General features: G+C 39.7%; 1 protein-coding gene and 1 non-coding gene across 2 annotated transcripts in view; one reads left to right on the forward strand and one right to left on the reverse strand.

The window, feature by feature from the left end:
* ATP6V0A2 (ATPase H+ transporting V0 subunit a2) overlaps positions 1-21,419 on the reverse strand; it is a 37,303-nt gene extending 15,884 nt beyond the window's left edge. Inside the window, exons 1-8 of the mRNA XM_044673121.1 lie at positions 21,303-21,419; positions 16,163-16,241; positions 14,839-14,936; positions 11,100-11,237; positions 9,570-9,658; positions 7,642-7,768; positions 3,486-3,568; positions 347-440 (exon numbers count right to left, since the gene is read on the reverse strand). Of these exons, the coding sequence (XP_044529056.1) occupies positions 347-440; positions 3,486-3,568; positions 7,642-7,768; positions 9,570-9,658; positions 11,100-11,237; positions 14,839-14,936; positions 16,163-16,241; positions 21,303-21,419 (825 nt within the window). The remainder of the gene's footprint in view (positions 1-346; positions 441-3,485; positions 3,569-7,641; positions 7,769-9,569; positions 9,659-11,099; positions 11,238-14,838; positions 14,937-16,162; positions 16,242-21,302) is intronic.
* Positions 21,420-23,493: 2,074 nt separating this feature from the next.
* TRNAI-AAU lies at positions 23,494-23,567 on the forward strand. Its single transcript has one exon. It is a non-coding gene; the product is annotated as a tRNA-Ile (tRNA).
* The last annotated feature ends 2,714 nt before the right edge of the window (positions 23,568-26,281 follow it).

Genomic DNA, 26,281 nt, shown 5'->3' on the forward strand with positions numbered 1-26,281 from the left:
CTAGGTAGCTCAGTGGAGAGAAAGCCAGGCCCAGGGACAGGAGGTCCCAAGTTCAAATCTGACCTTGGACATTTCCCAGCTGTGTGACCCTGGGCAAGTCACTTAACCCCCATTGCCTAGCCCTTACCACTCTTCTGCCTTGGAATGAATACACAGTATTGATTCTAAGTCAGAAGATAGGGATTTAAAAAAAAAATCTAATGGGTAGGAGGGGAAATAAAATGGGAAATGCAGATAATATAAAAACAAAAGATAATCCAAAAAGTTTCTCTTTTTTTAAAACCAGGAAGCGACCTCTTTTATGATCTATAACCCATGGAATCTTTTTTTTTTTTTTTTTACTCACAGTATAAAGATCCTGTATTCGTGTATTTAGCCCCTCATGAACTTCTTTTCGCTCTTCAACAGTAGTGGGATATGGGTAAACGTGGCAGTGATAACTAGGAAACACAATTAAAACTTATTTTCCATTTACTAGAAGAAGCAACATCTAAAACTATGAGTAAATATTCCTTTAACAGACAGATAAATATATAAGATGGCAAGGAGGCCTTCTTTACCTCTCTGATGTCTGAATAAACATATAGAACATTTATTAAGCACTTAATATCTGCAAGGCACAGCTAAAAGCTGGCAATAGTAATACAAATGAAAAGGAAGACAAGTCCCTACCCTCCCTGGCTCTTAGTTAAATTCCCATTACTGATCTCAGTGGTTTCCAATTGTGTCAAATTTATCAAATTACTGCAAACTAGAATGAGTGTCCACTACTAGAGAGATTTCAAGGAGAGTAAAGACAGAAAGAAATGTTTCACATATACAAAAACATTTCAAATAGCATTTTTTGTAGTAACAAACAACTGGAAACAAAGTGGATGTTCAGCCTTAGGTAAAAGACTGAACCAACTGTGGCATGTAAAAGTAAAAGGAATATTACTGTAAACACACACAAACGTGCACACACATAATTAGAGTACCAGTTCAGAGAAATTTGGGAAGATTTGTATGAATTGATGGAAAGCGGAATGAGCAAAACTAGGACAACAATGTGCACAATGACCACATTAATATAATTACTATAACATATACTATAAATACTATATGATATAAATACTATAACATATAATATTACACAATACAAAAGAAAACAACACTGAAAAACTTCAGATCTCTTCAGTGCCGTGACCAATGGCAGTGGTTTTGAGGATGGAGAGTGAAGTGGGTCTGCTACCTCTTGAGAGACAGACAAAAGTGTAGAATGAGGAGTAAATGATCAGACACGACCAAGTGATTTGTTTTGGTGAGTCAGTTATATTTATTTGTTATTTGGCAGAGAGGGAGAGAGAGCTGGAAAGATCAATGGAAAGTAACAGTGACATTTTAACTACAGGACATGACAACAACAAAAATGACACCTCCAGAAGAAGCAAGATCACTAAAGAACAACAATGAACCCTGTAATTTTAATGATCAGAGAAGAGCTAAGAAATTGTGGCTCCTTCTCTCACTTCATTACAGAAATGGTGGACTACCAACCAAATGGAATCCTAAATATGTTGTTCTAAATGTAAAATATTGTTTATTTTTATTGAACTGCTTTTTCTCCTCTTTTAAAATCCATGTAGGAACAGCCAAGTAGCACAGTGGAGGTCAAGAGTTGGGAGAATCTCAGTTCAAAACTGGCCTTAGACACCTCCTAAGTGTGTGACCCTGAGCAAACCACTTGAATCCAGTTGCTTAACTCTTGTGACTCTTCTGTCTAAAACAGAAGGTAAGAGTTTAAAAAAATTTTTTGTTTAAATAAAATGTAACAAGGGATAGCCTGGCAGGGGCAGGGAAAGGAATATATTTGGAAATGAATGTGATAAACTACATTATGTGATACTACATTAAGGTTAAGAGACAAAGTCAAACTACTTGACTTTTGGTCATGGTGTACTATATTGAAGCTCTTCTTCCCTCCAAATGCTCTTTAACCTCTTCCCCAAACACCATACTTTACAATCTGCCAGAGCCATACATCTAAAAAGAACCCAGGCTTATTACACTAAAGCCTCAGGATGTACCATTATCCAAAAAGTCCCATTTTCTAGATAAGGCTATTAAATACAAATGGTATAACTGCTAATATGATTCTCTGAGAATCCTAGAACTGAATTTCGGAACTGGAATAAGGTTTGGAGATCTACTCCAATACCCTTAATTTAGAAAAGAACCAGAAAGGTTCAAATCCCTTTCCCAGTCACATAGGTATTAAATACAAGAATCAGCACATTTTTAATCAGTCAAGGCTCTCCAGTTCCAAAGAGGATCTTGAGGTCCAAAGAGCATAAGTGTCTTATCCAATGTGCCACAGGGCCAGGACTAGAACCTAGAACTCTCAGTCCTATGCAACATCTCTAGACATTTTCCTCAAGGTCCAGGCTGGCTGCCCAGAATCTGAAAGACTACCTCCATCTGCCCAGACTGGTCACCTAATGACCCCTGTAAAATATGTGGGTATATAGAGCAATAGGAAAACTGAAGATATTTCCACAATGACAAAAAATAGGGCTGGAAGCTGGGTTAGTTTTTCTAAGAATGCTGCTAGTTTATCTACAAGGCTTAATGACAGAGTTCTTGGTAAAAAAAAAATCTGCCTAAAAATAACAAGTAAGTAGTATTTGGATAAAGGTGGTACTACGTTACAAAATGATATAATTTTATAATTTATCCTATAATTACTCTAAGTCTTTGTTTTCATGGAAAAAGATAAGCTTTGGTGTGTAGTTGATATAGTCCCTACTTTTAAATTATTCAATATTTAATAATAAAATACTGATACATAAAGTAGCTTACAGTAACAGTAGGACTCCACTTTACAAGAACATAACACATGGATTCAGACATATGTGATTGGCAATCAGAAAAATACATAAAATAAGAAATTTTATTTACGTGCTAAATCCACACCATTTTCCCAATTGGCATAAAATCTTGAAGCAGTTTGCCCAGTTACACTCATTCTCATTCTAAGAAGCATTAGTATGAGTAATTATATTGTTTTGTGCCAAGCAGTCTTTGTCCAGAGTTTTCAATTGTAACAAGTTATATCCATCAGAGCAGAGCTTTTTTTGTTTCATTAAAGGTATTTAGTTATTAATAATGGCCCAAAGTACAAGAGTGGTGATGCTGGCAACTCTGATAAGCCTAAGAAGAGTCATAAAGTTCCTAGGTATAAAAAATGTTATTAAATAATGGGGTTCACCATCATGCATGATCTTCAACTTACACATATCAGCCATGTAAAATGGGGTCCTACTATATTGAAGAATTTGTTTTACGCTAAAATTTTGAAAAAGATCATGTAGCAAAACTGTGATAACTAGTTCTATACATGGATCCAGTATATTTCTTTAAATGAAGAGAACACTTTATAAAGAATTAGCAAATGTTACTAAATGTAGAATAATAAGCAATGTGAAAAAAAAAAAGATTTTTCTTACCAATCACATATCTTCTTAACTTTTTGGCCAATCTGTTCACCCCAAAAGGATATTAAAAACACATACCATTTTGTGACATCTCCCTAAAAAGAGAAAGGTAAGAATTATTTCTACTTTTACTATAATTTCTAAAAGTTTCTCAGTTCAAACAGTTCTTATAGCTGTTGTCAGAAATAAAAATTTTGGAAGAAAAGGCCTTTGAGCCTTTTGATCCAGCCATGCCACTGCTGGATTTGTAACCCAAAGAGATAATAGGGAAAAATATGTGTATAAAAATATTCATAGCTATGCTCTTTGTGATGGCAAAAAACTGGAAAATGAGGAGATGCCCATTGATTGGGGAATGGCGGAACAAATTGTGGTATCTGATGATGATGGAAAGCTATTGTGCTAAAAGGAATGATGAACTGGAGGAATTCCATGTGAACTAGAAAGACCTCCAGGAATTGATGCAGAGTGAAAGGAATAGAGACTGATACACTGTGGCATGATTGAACATAATGGACTTCTCTACTAGCAGCAATGCAACGGTCCAGGACAATTCTAAGGAACGTAGGAGAAAGAACGCTATCCTCATCCAGAGAAAGAACTGTGGGAGTAGAAACACAAAAGAAAAACATATGATTGATCACATGGTTCGATGGGGAATGATTGGGGATGTTGATTTTAAATGATCACTCTATTGCATATTAATAATATGGAAATAGGTTCTAAACAATGATACATGTAAAATCTAGCGGAATTGCTCATCAGCTCCAGGAGAGGGGAGGGAGGTGGGGGGAGAAAGAACATAAATCAGGTAACCATGGGAAAATATTCTTAATTAATTAATTAAAAAAATTTTGAAGGCCTTTGAGACGCATGATGAAAAATGTTTCAAGCAGAGATAGAACTAATGGAGTCTAAATGCAAATCAAAACAAACTTTCACTTGTGTATGATTTTTTTTGTTGTTGTTTTTGTCTTCTATGAGTCTTCTTTCACAGCATGTCCAATATGGAAGTATGTTTTGCAGAACCACACATACAGAATGAACCTAGATCAAATAGCTTACCATCTCGGAAAGCAGGGAGGGAAAGAAAGGAAGGACAGAATTTGAATCCCAAAATTTTGGGAAAACACATGTTAAAAATTGTTATTATATGTAATGAGTGTGGGGAGGGTGATATATTTTTTAAAAACTACTAAGGAACTACTAAGGGGCAGCTGGATAGCTCAGTGGATTGAGAGTCAGGCCTAGAGACGGGGGAGGTCCTAGGTTCAAATCCAGCCTCAGACATTTCCCAGCTGTGTGACCCTGGGCAAGTCACTTGACCTCCATTGCCCACCCTTACCACTCTTCCACCTAGGAGCCAATACACAGAAGTTAAAGGTTTAAAAAAAAAAAAAGACTACTGAACAACAAAAGAAATCTAAGAGTTTCACCCTGCCTTTAGCTATTTGCACTTAATGCGGGGTTACTTTTGGAATGTTGTTGTGTTTAACACCAGATAATAAAAAAGAAATTTGCTTTTGTGATGAGATCATCTCATCATTTCCTAAAGAAATCTCCCACAGGATCTAGGAAGCCACCAAAACAAGAACCCCAAGATGACTAGCATTCTGTCTTAAGATACCATAAAGACTCTGAAGATAAAGTAAGCTGAACCTCAAAGATCAGAGGTACAGGAAGGGAAGACTAATCCTGAGAGGGAGAGGTCTATGTAGTTCATTCCAACAGAAATCAAGCAGGCTCACCATTCCACCCAAAAAGTAAAGCAGGGAGGGGGCAGCTGGGTAGCTCAGTGGAGTGAGAGTCAGGCCTAGAGATGGGAGGTCCTAGGTTCAAACCCGGCCTCAGCCACTTCCCAGCTGTGTGACCCTGGGCAAGTCACTTGACCCCCATTGCCCACCCTTACCACTCTTCCACCTATGAGACAATACACCGAAGTACAAGGGTTAAAAAAAAAAAAAAAGTAAAGCAGGGGATGGAGACTAGCTCTGACACAGAGCTCCAGTTGAGTAACTATAGACAGAAAGATGAGTAAATCAAAACAAAGATGCATCAGCATAAAAAATTACTGTAGAATCTAAAGACTCCTCCAAAAGTAATTCTGTAACTACAGGCAAAAATTTAGAGGAAAAAAATTATTTATTACAAAGACTACTTGAATGCCTAGATGAAACAAGAGACAGTAAATGAAATTGAAGTTCTGGAGAAAAGAATTAGAAGGATGATAGCTTAGAAAGAAAATGGTAAACCTGAGCCAAGTAACAGACTCCCTGAAAATGGAAATAGAACAAATAGAAATCAATGACTCCACAGACAAATATTAGAACAAAATCAAAAGATTTTTAAAAATAGAAGAAAATCTAAAATATATAATATCAAAAACAGTTGCCCTGGAAAACAGATGATGTAGCTATAAATCACTGGATTTCCTGAACACGCTATTTCAAGAAACCATGAATGAAAATTACCATAATCTATTAGAATAAGCCATTCTTCAACTGAAGGACATCCCCTAAGATCCTAGTTCTTTTCTTTTTTTACCTTTTAGTATGTTATTCAAGATCAATGCAATGGCCAATCATATCTCTAGAGGACAGATGATGAAACACATTACCCATCTTGTGACTGTGAACTGATGGACTCAAGTTGCAAAAAGAGCCATGCACGGCCACTGAATCTCACAAATGGCTTCTAACGCTCTCCATAAACTAGCCCCTTGCTATCTTCTAGTCTTCTTACATCTTACTCCCTTCCACACTCTCTGTGGATCCTGTCATATGGGTCTCCTTGCTATTCCTCCAATTCCTTCTCCTGCCCCTAAGCATTTTCACTGGCTATATTCATGCCTAGAATTTTCTCCCTCTTCACATCTTTCTCTTGAATTTCCTGGTTTCCTTAAGTCCCAGATAATATCCTACCTACTACAAGAAGTCTTTCCCAAATTCCTTTAATGTTATTGCCTCTTCTCTATTGATTTTTGTTGTTCAGTCATTTCAATCATGCCCAACCCTTCATAACCCCAATTGGGTTTTTTTTGGCAAAGATATTAGAGTGTGCATTACCTTCTTCATTTTCTGTTGATTATCTCCAGTTTATTCTGTATATAGCTCACTTGCATATAGTTGCTTCCATACTGTCTCCCCATTAGACTGTCAACTCATTGCCAGCAAAGACTACTTTTTGCCTTTCTTTGTATCCAGCAGCACTCAGCATAGCACCTGGCAGAGTGAGCCCTAAATATATGCTTATTAATTTGACTATGTACTTATTTTGTTTAACTCAGTTTATTTGTAACAAGGATTTTTTTTTCTTTTCCTTTCTCTAAATTTTAAATTAGAGGTAGATGGGAGTTAGGGTGGGGGTGGGAGGGGTAAGTTAGCAATAGTGATAACGAAAAAAAGAGGGTCATCAAAACATGTTTTAAAATGTGCAGAACAGAAGGAAACAGATAAGCAAGGAAGTTTTGAAAGCAGTTTATGGAATTATATACTTTTCTTTAAAAAGCAAGCAATAAGAAATGTAAACATGTTTTCATACAAAAACTTCTTTATGCCCTGTTATATATAAAAAAATGCTATTTTTTGGTGTTTGAATTCAGAATAAAAGATATAATTTTTAAAATCATAGTCACATAAGAAGGTTGGACTAAATAGACCCTAAAACCATTCCAGTATCTGATCTTATGGACTTGAGTAGCAACTTAGAAAGTACAAGGAAAGCAATGAACCAATAAAGGATAGAGAGAGAGAGAGAGAGAAAACAGGACAACAAATAGAAGCAAATCCTCCTTTTATATAAAGCTCAAGTAACTTTCATCTTATGAAATATCAAGAAAGGAATTTGTTATTCAATAAATAATGGTGGGAAAACTGGACAGCAGTATAGCTTTAAAAAGGTACAACTTGTACATACACAAAAAAACTGCATGTAGGTCAATTATCTAAACATAAAAAAGACATTTAAAAATAAAAAATATTAGAATATGATTTGTTACAATTGTGGAGAAGACAAAAATTCTTAGCAACTGAACAAATAGAAGAAATTATAGGAGGCAAAAAAAATGGACTCAATTTTATACAACTAAAGAGTCTAGGTGTAAATCTACTTAACATCTGAAAAATATGGACATGAGACATGAGAAACAACAGCTACAGTATTCACTCACCGTCTCAGGATCTTCAAGGCACTCATCCAACTCCGCATGGGTCACAATGGTATACCCTTTACAGACCCTCCACAACATTTTTTCAAATGCTTCAACTTTTGCTTGGTGAATTAAACCAGACACAAATCTAGGAAATAATATGAAATAATTACTTAACTGAACAGTTAAAATTACTTACCAGCTGAAAATAGAAGGCATTATCTAATGGACAAGAAATAATTAATGATAAGGTCCTTGAACTACAGAAGATAACTGGGGCTCTTGTTGAGTGCTATATGTTCATTCTTGGAGTACTGCTGGAAGGAACACAGGGCCCATTTTACTAGCACACAGAGTCAATCATATAGGCTCATTTCTTCAAGAGATCTAAGGTTCACCCTGTATTAACATTCTACCTCAGAACTTTGTCTTGGTCAAGACCTGGCAGTCAAGCAGGTCTGGTAACAGACCATACATAACTTTCTTCCAAGTTCACTAAATTCAGAGAAACTATATGGGATACTACCATATGAGCCAAAAAGTAATGAATATTTCAGCCAAAGTAGTGATCAAAATCTAGTTACTAAGTTATAGAAAGTTTATGATTTGTGTTGGTAGAGTGAAAAGACATAGAGATAAACCCCAGGGCCCTAATTTAAAGTATTTATAGTTTACAAAGAACTTTCTTCATAGCAGTCCTTGTGAAATAGGAAGGACATGTATTTTTTTTCTATATATTACAGGTGAGGAAACTGAGGCTTGGAAAGATGACCTGATCCCCCCCCAAAGCCACAAAATTAACATGTTAGATCATTTGAGTCAAGGTGTGACCCCAGGTCTTCTGATGATAAGCTCAAAATTCTTTCTACTACGCCATGGCTAATTCCAACAATAAAATAATAGACAGTGAGCCAAAATAAAATAAGAGAGAGAAACATCATTTATGGTAATAACAAAATGAATCAAATACTTGGGTATTAGTCTATCAAGACATATGCAAGAACTATAAGTAAAGACAACCATAAAACATCTTAAAGAAAAATAAAGGAAGAATTAAATAATTGAGAGATATTATGTATAATATTTATGGCTAAAATAAACCAATATAAGAAAGATAGCAATACTACTCAAAATTAATTTATAAATTAAAGATAATACTAAATAAAATACTCATGAGATATTTCACAAAATAAGAAAGTGACCAAAAAAAGTTTTTACAATAAAGATTATAAGATTTATTATTATAAGGATTATAAGAATTGCAGGACAAATTAGTAGGGTGTGGGTAGGGAGTAAAGGGGCATTTGTATTCCTAGATTCAAATTATACTATAATTGTCAAAACTTATTAGATAAAAAGTAGAAAAAAGTCAGGGGAACAAATTCTATCATCCAGAATTTGAACCAAAGGCTTATGAGAAACTAGTATTTAATGAATCCAAGATCAAGAAAGGAATATACTATCCAATATATAATAGTGGGAAAATTGAATGGCAGTATGACTAAAAATAATTTAGAGCTGCAGCTCATAACATACAGCAAAAAAAATTCCACTTAGGTCAATGATCTAGACATAAAAAATACATTTAAAAAAAAGAAAATGTTGGAATGTAACTATATGTTAAAACTATGAAAAAGACAAAAATTATCAGCAACTGCACAAAAAGAAGAAATTTCCAGGGGACAAAAAAGTTGGACTCAATTATATAAAGTTAAAGAGTCTGCATGTAAATATTTAAGGAAATTGATACCTTCTGATTTCATTTACTAAATGATAAAAAAGCAACATCGGTTACTCAATTCCAGACTTGAAATGCAATACATAAAATACCATCAAGTTTTCTTAAATGCAACCAGTTTGTTTAATTAATATTAGCCTCTACTTGAAGTTTAACAGTATATGGTACCCATCTTACCTATACAAGAAACTTGATCCCAAGTGCTACCTACCCCAATTTTGCACCCAGCCTCTGCATACAGTTGTAGTCCAACAAAGAATCCTTTTCTAAAGAAGGAAATTCTTCATAACTGGGTTCAAACTACAAACAGAAAAATAAAAATACCATCTACTGACATTTTAGTGAAGATTTTGATAAGTAATAATTATGAAGGGGTGAAGACAACAGATTTTTCGTTTCATTGGTGTGAAGATCTCCCAATATAAAAAAACTTCCTTCTACTGAAGCAGGTCAGCAACACATTTGCTAACTATAGTCTTATAGAGCTGCCCTCTTTCCCCAAAACTGCCTTGCATGTATATTCTACATATTTTGTAACTATTACATGTGCAAATGTTATCTCCTCTGAGAGAAAGTAAATTCCTCAAAGGCAAGAACCTGTTTATCTTTTTCTTTGTATTTCCAGCACCAACTTAGCAGGCAATTAAAATACTTGTTGACTGACCCTGAAAGGTGATGAAATTTTCCCATATTCACACACCCAGTAAGGCCCAGACAGGACTTGAACGCAGGATTAATATAGCTGCACTGTAAGGACTGCAAAGAATCACACTTACTTTAGCTCATCTAGGCTTCCAACAACCCTATGAGGTAAGTACTACAGGTATTATTATTATCCCCATTTTACAGATGAGGGAAGTGAAACTTGGAGCATTTGTGCACAAAGGCCAGTGCCTATCTGAGGCCTCTGGGCTCCAAGCTCAGCATCCTATCCATTACTACTCCATTGCCTCATCATGAAAACTACCCTTTGAGGCTTCATAGACATTTTAGGCAATTTTTAGTGCAAATGTCACAACCCAATTTTGAGGTACAACTAAGTAGGTCTATTGAAAAAGCCAACATTATCCAATCTCTCGTCAGCTCCATCAGGTCAACTGTAATAAAAAAGATTTCAACTTGTCTGAACAACCTATGCTAGAATCATTTTTAACAAAAAAGAACAAACTATTTTTCAATAAAAATTAAATTGTCCTAGAATAAGTGAATCTCTTAATTAAGATCTTCACATTTGTTGCAAAGGATATGTGATAAAGTATAATGAATATGAACAAGAGAAACATTTTGGTATGAAATGGGACGCAGTGTGGTATTCCCCTTAGAAATGTTGAGAAGCTTATCTACCATCTATCACTTTTTCTAATATCTGGAAATAGATTTCTTTGAATGATATTACTTTCCCCTTTATATCTACTAAATACATGTTGGAAAACTGAACAAATCCCAACAGAAAAAAACATTTCAAATTTCAATTCAAATGTTCATTTAGATCTCAATAACTATCTTAGCTAGTAACTACCCATCTCATGAAAAAATTTTAACAGTTTGCCTATTGTGAATTTGTCCTCTAAAAGACAAGGGCTACATTCTGTAGAACCTATGCCTAGTAATTGAATATAAACTCCCAGAGGGTGACAGGAACTGCTTCATTCTTTGTCTTTGAAATCCCAGCAACTGGCCCAGGGCCTGGCACATCACATGCACTTAATACATACTTGTTGAAAGGAAGTGAATTCAGTACCTCTATGTTCCTTTTAACAAAGGTTTTGGTCACTCTTAACATGTGTGTATACTCAATCAGCTCAAGCAAGTTCTTCCTCAGTTTTTCTTTGTTTTTGGTGACTTCTCTCAACTCAACCTCCAGCTTCTGTAACTGTTCCTAAAAACAAAGGCAAAAATTAGATTATTTAGATTTTTTTTTAACAGCACAGGGATGTCACCTGATCCCACCCTAGTCCAACTAAGCCTGACCCACTTCTACCTTTCCAGACTTCTTATACTTTACTCTCCTCCACTCAGTGCTTAGCACGATGCCTAGTATATAGTAAGTGCTTAATAAATACTTGCTGACTAGCTGACTAAATATGGAAATATTTCAAAAAGTCAATCTTTATTTCCTATTCATTGTTTTGCCTTCCTTTTCAGAAGAGGACCAATGACATCATATATCTTTTTTTTTTTAAACCCTTAACTTCTGTGTATTGGCTCCTAGGTGGAAGAGTGGAAAGGGTGGGCAATGGGGGTCAAGTGACTTGCCCAGGGTCACACAGCTGGGAAGTGTCTGAGGCCAGGTTTGAACCTAAGACCTCCCATCTCTAGGCCCAACTCTCAATCCCTGAGCTACCCAGCTGCCCCGACATCATATATCTTGACTTGTGCATGAATTAGATTTAAGTGAGGTAGAGTTGCACAAAATCATCAGTCTATTTTTCTTTTCCAGTCATAAAAGTCCAGTGGCAAGACAAAAGTCAGAATGACTCTCAATGGCTCAGGATGACCCTAATGTCTTCAATGTCTGACCAAGCTCTAAGTGCTCCATGGCACCTGCTTCAGCCATTTTCACAGCCACTGGAAAAACTGTCCTTCTTTGCCCATTCTGCTGGGGGAAGTCCTCAAATACGTAGGATGGACTTATCCCTAAGTCACCAACAGGTTTGAGGCCTGTCAGTGATCCTCGACCTGATGTAGCACATCTGCTGAGCCAATTTTACGAAGGTGTGGCCACTGTACGTACTTCTTGGAGTCATAGGCAAGAGCTGGGTGAAGGTAGACCCAAAAGATGGATAAGCAACCCTGAAAACCTCACATCAGAGATGCTAATCCTCCCAGAACAATTTCCACACTATTCTTTTTACTGAAACTACTTTTTACTCCCATGAAGTCAATTCAAGCCAACTGACACCTATTCCTTAATATTCTGAATACCAAGATGACTGTGTCCTGATCTTGAGCTCTCTAATCATCTGTGGGGTTTTTTTTCTTTCTACTGCTTCAAGTTATCAAACCTAAAACAGCCTCCCTTCCTCTTTCAATTATTCACTTTTCCTTCTATTTCCAACACAGAAAAAATAAAGACTATGCTATTCATATTTCTCAGCCTATATAGCTCAACAATGTTTCTATACTTCTTTTAAACATAAAATCCTTACCTTACCTAAAATGTCAAATGTTATTTTTATTTGTCTGTTTGACAACCAGTTTGTTTGAAGCCAGTTGTGAAAAATTTCCTTCTATAGAAAATTCTTAACTACCAATGGCTAGGCAATCAGAGTTAAGTGAACTGCCCAGCTAGGAAGCATATGAAGTGAGATCTGAATGCAGGTCCTCTCAACTCCGGATCTGATCCTCTCTATCCACTATACTACCTTGCTGCCCCATTTCTATACTTTCGAATCCACTCTAAACTTCATTAAGGAGACTACAAATTCTAAAAAAACAATCTTATATTTGTCAGTAATCAAAAACATAGTAAAAATCCTTTGAAAATGTTTAACCTTTAACTACTGGGAGAATACTGCAAAACAAATTCCTAAATGTACCTCAAATTCTTATAGACATGACCATTCCAAGGATGTCTCTATAAATGGTAATCAGCATTCATTCTATTATTACTTAGACCACAGCCAACCTATCCATAACTTCTGTCAAGATACTCCATCACATGGGGGGCAGCTGGGTAGCTCAGTGGAGTGAGAGTCAGGCCTAGAGACAGGAGGTCCTAGGTTCAAACCCGGCCTCAGACATTTCCCAGCTGTGTGACCCTGGGCAAGTCACTTGACCCCCATTGCCCACCGTTACCAATCTTCCACCTATGAGACAATACACCGAAGTACAAGGGTTAAAATTAAAAAAAAAAAGATACTCCATCACAATGAATTGCCTGCCAGCTTCAGGAGGGAGAGGGAAAAAGAAAGGGAGACAATTTGGGTCATATAACTTCAGGAATTTTATATGGAAAGTTATTAAAATTCTAAAAAAGATACTGTCACATAATTAGAAAATCTGTTAAGTCACAGGACTACAGATTTAGAGCTAGAAGGAAGCTCTAAAGCCAACCAGTCCCACTCTCTCATTTGAAAGATATGGAAACTGAGATACAAGGAGAGGAAGTGACTTGCCCATTTGCCCATGGTCAAACAGGCAGTCAGTATAAGAGATAAGTGTTTGGCTTCAAATCAGGCCAGGCTCAGGCTCTTTCCATCCTTAACCACTCAGACTGTAGGGCTCTAATAACTCTCTGGAGCCATAATAAAATAGAGTGATCCCAGAAAGGGTTCAAATTATAATAATGTAATTGTTTTCAAAATAGGTTAAAAAAACTGAAATCTACTTCCTCCCAATCTAACGAATTCTAAAGTGATAAGAGAACAAACAAAGCAGCTAACAATGTGATGATGAATACTGACAAAAGAACCACATCACTCTTCTCTCCAAGTGAATCCCCTAAGCAGCCTAACCTGAACTGAAGGCGAGTGAGTTCTCTTGAATTCCAACTTACAATCATTTTTTGTCCTCATCCCGGGTTCTAGAAAACAACTCTGATTTCCAAACCACATGAGAAAAAAAGAACACCAAAGAGTTAGACCTGGTCCCCATGCCTAGAGAAGATGCTCTTCTTCCTCCCCAACTCTTAGGCTCCCTGGCTCCAAGTCAGCTTAAAATGCAAACTTTTCTCTGCAAGAGGTCTTTACCAGGCCTTCCAGCTGCTTATGCCTCACCTCTGAGGCTGCCTGTCATCTACTTAGTCCTTATAATGGATGTACCTATTTTTGTCCATGTTTCCTCCAAGTTCCCCAGGAATAGATAATGTTTTTTTCTCCACCTTTAAAATCTCTCTCTTGGGGCAGCTGGGTAGCTCAGTGGATTGAGAGCCAGGCCTAGAGCCGGGAGGTCCTAGGTTCAAATCCGGCTTCAGACACTTCCTAGCTGTGTGACCCTGGGCAAGTCACTTGACCCCCATTGCCTACCCTTACCACTTTTCTACCTATAAATCAATACACAGAAGTTAAGGGTTTAAAATAAAAAAAATAAATAAATAAAATAAAAAGAAAATCTCTCTCTTGGCACCCTTCCTGGCACATAGTAAGTGCTTAATAAATGCTTATGGGTTTACTGATTGGTCTACTTCGGTTCCCTATTGTAATGGAGAAATGCTATGGTATGGATGATCCAGGATGAACTTTAGAATGTATTCAAGGGCCTAATTCTCTTTGGATTATGTCAATATTAAAATCTGTAGGCACTACTTGAGTATACACCAGATGGTAAGTGGAAAAAGCAGTTAAAGTATGCTTAGCGGAAAAAGGAAAACTGGTTCATAATTAATATTTATCTTGATTAATGTAGTAAACAAATAAATACATGCAAATGAGTAGAAATTGACTGGAATGTAATTTTCTTATTCATTATGGGATATGAAGAACAGAAGAAAAAAGCACAAACTTAAAATTAATTCAGTAATCTTATTTAGGAAACATTACCTGCATTTCTAAAACTTGTTTAAAAGGTGGGGCAGCAGGACTGGTATCTCCATCAGGAAGGGGAATATCAGCTCTTTTAATTTCTTGCACTAAATATGCTGGAGGAGTCAAAGAAATGGTATCAGACAAGTTCAATATATTTAAATTCACAAAATATAATACGGACATATTTAAATAGCCAATCAGAACAGTTTTACACACCAAGTCTTTGCTGAGCCAAAAAAAAAGTCTAAATCCCCAAGGTCAAATATCTCTCAGGTATTGTCAGGTAGCTTGGTCCATGTTTCAAGTTCAGATAATAATCATTTAACTGAGATACCAGCATCCACTCAGAGCCTAGTTCAAATTAAATATCACCTTCTCCATGGAAGCTTCCCTATCTCCCTCCCATCATCAGTGACCTCTCCCATCTCAGACAGACTGCTTTGTTATATATCTCCTAAGTCAGTGATGGGCAAACTACGGCCTTCAGGCCAGATGTGAACCCCTGAAATGTTCTGTCCAGCCATATGACATTATTCCTAATCTGACAAATACAAGGAGTAGGATACAATACAATGAAACTTCGAAAGAGTTGCCTTAGAAACAGACTAACAGATGAGCATTTCCTTTCCTTTGGCCCCCTCTTTAAAAAGTTTGCTCATCACTGCTCTAGAGCATAACATGTGTCATGGGATATCATACTACCCTGCATCAGATTTCTCTTGGTGTCTATCACAGCCTCTAGTAGACTAAGTTCCAAGAGGGTAAGCCACACTGGATCCCATGCATCTTATCTGCTTAGCTTCTCGCACAGCAGGGGCTAAACTTTTCAGCTTGTCTATATCTCCCACATTCCAACAGAATTCACCACCATACCCATATAACATAATAGACAATGTTGCTAACCAAATCACTACAGTTAAAACACATGTCCCAGTTTCTATTAGCAGACCCTAAACACCACAAGTGGAAGAGATGTGTGTTGCCATTTGCAACAACTCTTTTAAGTGGTTTGACTTAACTTTTTTGGGGGGAAAATATTTGGAGGAGAGGCCTGGTCTGTGTGATTGCTGATTGCTGATTGCAATATGTCAACTGTATCAAAAGAAAAAGTGTAAGTTATCACTGTGGGGTCTTTAGCTCTATGGCTGAGGAGTTGCTTCCAGCGAAACTTCCGGGAATTTCTCTGGACAAGGAAGCAAAGGGGATGAGTGCTGTCCAGAACCCTCTCAACAATATCAAGATGATTATATTTTTAAGTTGTTAACAAAAAAATGTCCACTACATTGGATTCTCCAATGTACCATTCCTTAAATTTCTGAAGTCAAATGAGATTACTTACCCAGTATCCGTTCTAGCTCCTCACATCTCTTCACCTCCCCAACAAATTTTCTCTGGAAGGCGCTTACATTTTGATTGAGCTGGAGAAGGTGGAAAAAAATATCATTAAAACACTCAATAACAATTCACTGTCTAAAGTAAAAGGTGACAGAGGGATCCCTCCAAATCTATGACCTCCCATCTACCCAGTGCAGCCACTCACATTAATTCAGTACTTTAGGGTATATGAAACAATTCCTTACAACCATCTGGTAAGAAAAGGGGCAAAAATGTTTAGATATGGCCAATGTGGGAATTTGTTTAGCTTGCCTGTGCATATTTATTACAAGGTTCCCTGTCCCCACCAATCAGGAAAGAATGGGAGGGGAAAAAAATAAATGCCTATTAATTGAACAAAAAATCTATTTAATTTTTAAAAAGGAAGTGTGAAAGGTAATAATAATATGGAGTGAAATGAACAGTGGGCTTGGAGTTGAGAGAAACCTAACTACTAAGCCCCACCCCACATTCCATAGTTTTATGGATAATCACAACTTCTCCCAGTTTCAGTTTATCATCAATAATATACAAAGAGCCTGCCTCATAGCGTCATTGTAAGAATCAATTGTAAAGAGATCATGCAAAATGATCTCTTAATGATGAAAACTTAATAGAACTAAAAATATTTTGGGGATAGTGATTTTCTAAGTATTGGAAGGTCAAAGTGTGTAAAAATCCGTCTATTAATTAGGTCAACACACCTCAAGTATAACTTCCCCTGAAAACATCAGTGACTCACCTAAGGTCACACTGATAATCTTTGACAGAAATGGAAATCAGCCCTCTACCTAATATACCAGGTAATGTCACCTATTATTTTTATCTCTATTTTACAAAAGAAGATGCTGGAATTGTAGGCACACGTTATTAATCCTTCTCTTGAGACACATCTAGAACGTTAACATTAATAATTATAGTAACAATAGCTAGCATTTATATAGCAGGTTTGCAAAATACTTTACAAATATTTGATCATCATAATAATCTGAGAGGTAGAGGCCATTATTATGCCTACTTTGTAGAGGAGGAAACAAAGGCAGGTAGAGGGTTAAGTGACTTTGCCTGGGGTTTACTCAACTAGTAAATGTCTGAGATGGGTTTGAAGCTCTCCAGGTTCAGCTCTCTTTCCACGGCAACGCACAGCTGCCTCTCTAAAATGAAGAGTCTGGACAAGATGGTCTTTACAGAACCTTCTACCTCCAAATCTAAGATCATATGACCCTAAAGTATTGTTCCCAAGATCACACCAAAATTACAGCTTGGATTCAGGACTTGAAAGGCTTAAAATTCTAAGACCAGTGCTCTTCCCATTCGATCAATCACCCTGCCCTCAAACTTAATGATGACATGCCCCAGTAGAGCTGTGGTCTGAGAACAATAAAGAAAATGCTTCAAGAATCCAAAATCCAAACAGAAAACTATCTAGCTTCAAGGTCCTGTGCTTTTTTCCATTTTAAAAGTAACTTCCAATTTCACTTCTACTGTGATTCTCAGCTTAACATTTATGTTTTAATACTACACATATTTAGGCAACTACTTTAAATCTCTAAATACCCAAGATAATTTATTCCTCTAAAAGCAAAAGAACATGAGATAGAGAAAATAAAATCAATATTGGCTGCCCAGAATATGGCTCTTCACTGAGACAAAACTCAGATTAAATCATATCATGAAGCTAGCATACTTTAACAAGAAAGTATTGTTCATATTTTATGGAAAGTCATAAAAAGGAATAATTGTTTAAAATATTAAAACATATTCAAGTCACAGGATCACAGATCTAAGGCTGAAAGGGATCTCAGAAGTCATGAGCACCATAAAGAAATTTTAATTCTTGAAGTCTAATATCTTGCATAAAAAGCAAACAGACTTTAAAATGACAGAGAACTATGAACAAATATTCTTATCATTAACCACAACTATCCTAATATTGATACTGTTATATTTGTTTTTTGAGAAAACACTTAAAAATATAGGCCTTTTTCCAGCATCTATCAATTTCCATTTAGCCTTTGAGTTCATAGACAGAAATGATCTATGACCCAAATCCATAATCTTGGGTTTGGCTCTCAAAGCTTTTTCAAAAGCTATATCATATTACTGCCAGAACTGGAGTGAGCAGGAACAATCTTTTGATGAATAAATTCTATGGATATTTGTAAAATTCAAAAATATTCAACAGTGGGTGTCATTTTATTACCAAGAAATTGTGAGTAGAAATAAGCAGCAACTAAACTAAACCACCAGCTAATATCAGAATGAGCAATTTAGCATCAACTATACTAAAACATTCTCCAACATTTAAATTCACAATATTATAAAACTTCAGGTCTCTGATCAATTCATTCAATTACCTTGAATACATTCCTCAAGCTATTTATCCTGGTAGGTTCACCAGAACACAGTCCTACAAAAACATCTATTGTTCTCCAAGGTCAATGTGGTTGACTAATAAACACATGTCTAAAGTGGTCCCTAACTACTCTAAGTCAAGAAAAACCTGATCCTAATTCACAAAGGTGGCTAGATAATTCAAGCTGACAAGGTTTTGGGGAGAATTGGCACAAAGTAGTAGGCCATATGCTATCAAAGTTAGAAGAGGTCTTAAGAGGCCTGCTCATCTTAGAGGTAGGAGATAAAATGAAAATACAGGCAAAGTCTGTTTTTCAGGCTTGGTTCTGCCACTTACTAGCTATGTGGCCTTGACAAGGCAGCTGAGGCTCAGAGAAAAGTAACTTTTATCAACTATTGAACAGCCATCCTTCATCCTTCATTCCTCTCTTGAAAAATGAGGACAACTATTTCCATCATAGAACTGTTGTGCTTTTCTACAGTTGTTATTACAGATGAAGAAACACCCTGAGATCCAGAGAATTTTGACACCTAGTGTGCCTTGAACAGAGAAGATACTTATAACTATCTGCTGAGTGAAAAACAGTGTGGTTCAGTGGGAAGAGCACCAGACTTTGGACAGAAGGAAACATGGGCACCCACCCTGGAACCACAATCTACCAAAAGAGACCTAAGGACAAGGACGATATGACTAGTCTAGACGGGTCCATAAGACACCATACTCATGGAGAGGGCACTAGACACTAACACTTGGCAGCTAGGAAGCCTTCAGGAGCACTTCCTTCACCTGTAGAATGATTCACCTAGAGATGACCTCAGAGTCCAATGAATTTACCCAACTAGAGGGGCAGCTGGGTAGTTCAGTGGATTGAGAGTCAGGCCTAGAGACGGGAGGTCCTAGGTTCAAATCCAGCCTCAGACACTTCCCAGCTGTGTGACCCTGGGCAAGTCACTTGACCCCCATTGCTCACCCTTACCACTATTCCCCTAAGGAGCCAATACACAGAAGTTAAGGGTTTAAAAAAAAAAAAAAAAAGAATTTACCCAACTAAATCTTAGGAACCTATGCTTTGGCACTTCACCTCTGAGCATCAATTTCCTGATTTGTAAAACAAGAATACTAATATGCTAGCTTTTGGGGTTGCTGTGGGTAAAAGTGCCTGTAAACACCCTCTAAATTTACTTCCTTCTTCAATTCGAAGCCCCTTCATTTTTTTTTTCATTTCTATTATGTTACCTGGAAAATGGAGAGAATGATAAAAGGCAACCTTCCCTTCAGAGGTGAAGTGAGGAAAGGGCTTTGCAAGCATCTAAGCTCTACTGACCAAAGGGCTCTTATCTGCCAAGAGGGCTACCCAAGTCACTCTCCAAGTGTCCTTCCAGTTGAATCCGGCATTCCCAAAGTGGGGGCTACTGAATTGTCCCCAGGGCAGGATAGGGCCCAGCCATTCAGTCACACAGAATCCCAGAATAAGAAAGACCCAATGATGATCTAACCCCACTCACAGCTGCCCAAGAATCCTTTCCACAGCAGATCCTTTTATTAACAGTACCTATGACCCCAGCACACAGTAGGTGCTTAATAAATGTTGACTAGATTGAAGGCACCCACTCCCTAATGAGACAGTCCTTTCCATTTTTGCACAGCTCTAATTAGCAGGCTTTCTCTGACATCAAAACTCAAGTGGCCCATTTGCAGTTAGTTTCTGCCTTCAGGGACTACAAATCCAATCCCTCTTCCACACTGAGGCAGCACCACACATGTACTCTCTGGTGCTCCACAAGAATGAGTCCAAACTTCCAGCTACTAACTGAAGGGTTCCACGGAGTAGGGCCTAGGACCCACTCTGAGGCTCTGATGGTACCCCAATCTGCCTCCTCCAGATGCCCATCCTGAGCTGAGGGGCAGTATAGGAACCAGCAAGAGGAGAAGGTCCAGGGGAGGGCAGATCTTTAAGATTATTCTGGCAGTGTAAAGGCCAAGGGCCCCTTGAGGTGTTTACAAGTACAAGGACTGGCCTTGTTCTGCCTGACCCAGGCGGCAGAGGTTCAGGCTGGAGGTCAGAGGGACTTCCTAACAGCAGAGCTGTCCAAGAGCAAGCCCAGTGGCTGGTCCAGGAGGCACAGGATGTGGGGCAGGAAGGGGCTTCGGGGCTGTCCAGCCCTTACTTTACAAAGGAGAACACCAGAAACCCAGGAAGGGCACAGTCTCATGGGCACTGGTCTACTACAGCCCCTTCAGTTTACAAAAGAGGAAACTGAGGCCCCCAGATGGGTGACATGATCATAAGCGCGATCTAGTCCAATCTTCTTTTCTTTTTTAAAACCCTTATCCTCCATCTTAGAATCAATACTATGTATATTGATTCCAAGGCAGAAGAGCAGTAAAGGCTAGATGATGGGTGGGGGAGGGGGTTCAGTGACTTGCCCAGGGTCACACAGCTAGGAAGGGTCTGAGGCCAGATTTGAACCCACGACCTCCCGTCTCTAGGCCCGGCATCTCGCTGCTCCCAACTCTGCTCACTTTACAGAAAAGGATACCAAGGGCCAGGAGGACCGCAGGCCCAGTCCTAGTCCGATTCCCTCACTTTACAAAGCGGACACTGAGGCCGGAGAGTGTCACCGGCCAGCCGCCAAAGTTGTAGCCCAGCCCGGTCCTTTCACAGAAGAGTAAACCAAGGCCGCGGGCGGGGCGCGCGGCAGCAGGACTCTGTGCCCCGCCCCCCACACACCCCCACACCAGTACTCACGTCTCGAAATTGGGCCAGGCCCTTCTCTCCGAGGACGCTGAGACACTCATAAGCGGTGCCGGACTGCAGGAAGAGTTGCGCCAGGCACATGGCCTCACTGCGGAATAGGGAGCCCATGGTCCGGCCGAGGCCCCGAGACGCCCGGCCCGGCGGCGCTCGCTCTCAGCCTGGGGCTCCTCCCGCAGCGGCCTTCCCGCGGTGGCCCCGCACCATAGGCCCGCCCGCCCGCGGCCCTCTCTACGTCTCGGCCGCAGCCGCAGCAGCTCGTCCGTTCGTTGCTTCTGCTGTTGCTGCTGCTGCTGCTGCTGCTGCTGCTGTTGCTGCTGCTGCCGCTGCGGCCACCGCCACCGCTGCCTCCTCCTCAGTCGCCAGCCGAGCCCCGCCTCCCGCGGCTACCGCCGGTTCCGGTTCCGGTTCCACCGCCGGGAGGGGGAACGGCCTGGACGATTTACGTCGTGCCCGGAGGTGGAGTGCACGCCCCCTTCCCTGCCGCAGGGCGGGGTCGGGAGAGTGGGAGGAGGGCCAGGAGGCAGCAAACCCTGCGAAAGAGCCTGTGCGCGGAGACCACGCCCCCAGAAGGAGGTGAGACCCGTGGGGGGGGAGGAGGAAGGGGAGTGGGCGTGGTCTCTGAGTGCGGAGTCCGCTTCGGGTCACGCCCCCTTTCTGAGGATCTAGATCTTCCAGCCTACGTAAAAGGAATTTGCGAGGGCGGCCTGCTGGTCACTGCCAAAGGTTTAAAGCCTATGTCCCGGGCTCCGAGGGCCGCACCCAAGGTCAAAGGCACAAGCTCTTTTTCACCTTCGATCAAACGAGATTGCCAAAGAGCTTCTCGCTTCGTGGGCTTGCTGGGTTTGAGTCCCAGGCGACGTACACTTATTTGTGCGTCGGGGAGGCGGAACAAAAAACAAAACTGCGCCTGCCCTCAGGGAACTTCCCCTGTAAGCGGGGCCCCGTAAACCGTTGTTGTAATAGATGTAGATGATGTAACACTGTGCCTCCCCTCAGGGAGCATCCCATCTAAATGGTACCCAGACTCCAATCCAGAAGGAGGGGTTAATTGGATTTGCAAATCCTGTGCCACAAGAGCTGCGGCTGCCCAATAGATGTTAGAGGGCCAGAGGAAGGGGTAGGGCCAGGCGCACACACAAAGAGACACTGTGTCCACCCTCTGGAAGTTTCCATTCCACCTGGAGGAAGGAAACACGCGGGGCCCAGATTCCAGGCAAGAAGCAGGCGTAGGGGGCTAAATAGGTGACTGACTAAGAAAGGAATCCGACCTGGGGAGGCTTACATTCTTCTGGGAGACAATAGCATCCCAGCACCAAGAATTTATGAAGCGCCTACTGTATGCCATGCCCTATGCCAGGTAATGAGAATGTATTTTTTAAAGGGTCCTGTCCTCAAAATGAGCTTGCGTTCTCTCAAGAGAAAGATATATTTATTCATCGAGCCTTTATTAAGCAACTGGATAAGTGTACTGGATAGTGAGAAAGACAAAGAAAAAATAGCTGCTTCTGCCTGCTACAAAAGAGCGAAACGCATTCAATTCTATGGGTCAGTGATTTGCCCTTTCCTTCTCCCGTTTATTTCAATCTGTCAGCAGAGGTGCTAGAGTGATTTGCCCTTTCCTTCTCCCGTTTATTTCACACAAAAGACGAATTAAGTGATTTGCCTAGGGACACACAGTTATCTAGCGTCTGAGGTTATCTTTGAACTCGGGAAGGTGAGTCCTACCGACTCCAGGTTCAGCGTCCTGCCCACCGCGCCACCTGGCTGGCGATATAATTGGATCAGCGTGTATTAAGCATTTAAACTGCACAAGGCTTGTATTGCAAAGGCAGGAAAGGCTTTCAGAGGACTTACGTTCTGCTGGCCAAGTTGAGAATAAACTTCTAAAGTTCTTTGGGTTTGTTTTTTTTTTTTTTAATAAACACCCAAGTGATCACAAAAGAAAAACGTGAAAACAGAGAGAGACGCAGAGCGTGCAGCCAAGGGCAGAAGGAAGGCTGGCCCCTCTCCCTCAGAGGGCGGGATCTGGCAGCCGAGGACGGATCCAGCCCAGCCCAACCTGGGCCCCCAGCCCGGCCCAGCCCCCGAGCCGTGGCGCCCAATGGGCTGCAGGCTCGGCCCCGCCCGCACATTACCGAGGATGCACAGCTCAAAAGGACTTTTGCGGAGCTGAGTCCCTCAGGGCCGGTTAGCTCAGTTGGTTAGAGCGTGGTGCTAATAACGCCAAGGTCGCGGGTTCGATCCCCGTACGGGCCACAAATGTTTTAGTGAAGCCCCTTCAGCATTTGTCAATGGGTTTTCTGTACTTGCTCTCAGATGTGTACACTAAGACAGAAAAAAAAAGTTTGGGGAAGACCGAAGACTCAGAGCATGGATTGCCAGAACTCTTATCCGAACGCCAGCGGGGAAAGTTTTCTTTGGAAAGTGGAAAAAACTAAGTAAACTTCGTAACTTATTCTAATAACTAATTCTGTTGCCTACGAACTTATTCATTCATTAATCATTAAAGGAGAAAGTGGGTATATGTCAATGAGGTTGGGATAGGCTGGGATGCTGCGGAATCAAGTGGGGGAAGTGAAGTCGGGTACGAGGCAGGACCCTGAATCCCTGCTCCGCTAACTCTACCTTCGCGTCCTTGGCCGAGGTAACTTCCCTTCCCAGAGCCTGTAGGAAATCAAAGGATTGCAGCAAATGGGGAACAAAGGCAGGAAGATTCGTGGTGGGGCTGCGAATTGGCCCAAACCGTTCTAGGCAGGAATCTGGAACTGTGCTAAGAAAGAGACTAAAAAATGTTAGACCTGACCCAAAGTTCCCACGACTGCGCGTATATCCCCACGGAAGTCAAAGACAAGATCCCGTGCACGCTGACATCTTTTCCTAGCAATGATTTTGGAGGTGGCAAAGAACAAAAGTAAAGAAATAAGTAAAAACAAGCTAAATAAGATGAACGCACGTAGAATGACCAAACACAGTTTTGTACGTGAATGTAGTTGAATACTGTGTGTTTAGAAATGATGAAAATGAATTCATTTAAGAATTTGTATTTGGCAGAGAGAAGTACGAAGAAAACCATAAACCCAAGGACCACAGCAATGTAAACAGGAAGTACCAAAAAATGAAACTAAATGGGGTAATTCTAGGGACCAAAGGCTTGAAAAGGAACAACGAATAAATGAAAAGTATTTATTAGGTACTTGGTATGTAACAGGCACTGTGCCAAGTTCTAGGATGGCTCCTGCCCTCAAAGCGCTTACATTCTAATAGAAGACTACATATACGAGAATGTGGAGGTTAGAGAGGACTGTCAATTGTGTGGGTTGATGGAACCTTTCCAGGAATGATCTGAACATGCTGGCCTTTCTTTGCCTAGGGTTATGGGTGTGAAACATTGCATATACTGTTATATCCAGTTGTGTTACTTTTGCTTTTGTTTTTCTTCTTTGTGGTTTTTTTTTTTTTTTTTTTGCTTGTTACAAAAAAATCTGTAAGGATCAAGATGAAGGAGTATATTTGAAAATAAAAGTGGGGGCAACTAAGTGGTGCAATGGATAGAGTGCCAGGCCTGGAGACGGGAGCATCTTGCTTCAGACACTTCCTAGCTGTGTGACCCTGAGTATTGCTTAGCTCTTACCACTCTTCTGCCTTGGAACTGATACTTACTATCTATCCTAAGATAGAGGGTAAGGGCTTTAAAAAGGAAAGTGCTATTAATTAAAAAAAAAAAAAAAAAAAAAAAAAAAAAGGAAAAGGATAGGGCTGGGAACTAGTTTCTACTATTCTTTGCAGTTTTAAATGCTATGCCCCTATGACTTTCCCAGAAACAATAAAAATGTTGGTTATCTCTACAAGCAGAAATAACAGCATAGACTGCCCAAGGAGCACTAGGCATTTGATAAACCTTATTTTTATTGGCCCTCTATGCAGAATTCAAAAGAAATCTCCACTATATAACACCATTGTGAGACAGACTTTCTATAACAAGTGTTTTCTATTGCTAATTCATACACAACAGCTATTCCCAAAGTGGGTGCCACTGCCCCCTGGTGGGTGCTGCAGCAATCCAGAGAGGCGGTGATGGCCACAGGTGCATTTATCTTTCCTATTAATTGCTATTAAAATTTTTAAAAAATTAATTTCCAGGAAGCTAAGTAATATTTTTTCTGGAAAGGGGACGGTAGGCCAAAAAAGTTTGGGAACCCCTGGTATACAAGAAACAATTTCTCTCCATTCTCCATACCAATGAATGAAAGGGGGCAATTATTTTTCTTTCTTTCTTTCTTTCTTTCTTCCTTCCTTTCTTTCTTTTTTCCTTTCTTTCTTTCTTCCTTTCCTTCTTTCTTTCTTTCTTTCTTTCTCTTTCTCTCTTTCTTTTTAACTCCTTACCTTTTGTGTTAGAGTCAGTGCTGTGTATTGGTTCCAAAGCAGAAGAATGGGAGTTAAGTGAATTGCCCACAGTCATACAGGTGGGAAGTAGCTGAAGCCAGATTTGAACCCAGGACCTCCTATCTCCAGGACTGGCACCCTATCCAATGAGTCATTTAGCTGCCTTTGGCAATTATTTTTTAAAGAATCCTCTATGGAATTCATATTTAGCACTCAAATGCACTAGTACATATACCCTCATCCCCATTGCCTACCACACTCTGACCTCTAATTCATCCATGCTACAAAAGAGCCCCAAGGGGCCTGCCTAGCCCTACCATCTCCTTTAGGATATAACAAAGAGTTCATGTTGTTGGAGAAGCAATGGTTTTCAAATGATTTGCCTGTAAATTTATCTGTAATTAGAATGGATGATATAAATTCTATTTGGGTAGCCAACAAGCATTTATTGCTTTCTAAGTGCCAGGCACTGTGCTGAGTACTGGGGATACAAAGTAAAGCAAAGCAAAGCCTGTGGAAGGAAGGAAGGAAGGAAGGAAGGAAGGAAGGAAGGAAGGAAGGAAGGAAGGAAGGAAGGAAGGAAGGAA

The sequence above is a fragment of the Gracilinanus agilis genome, chromosome 1, assembly GCF_016433145.1.
Source record: "Gracilinanus agilis isolate LMUSP501 chromosome 1, AgileGrace, whole genome shotgun sequence".
NCBI classification, from domain to species: domain Eukaryota; kingdom Metazoa; phylum Chordata; class Mammalia; order Didelphimorphia; family Didelphidae; genus Gracilinanus; species Gracilinanus agilis.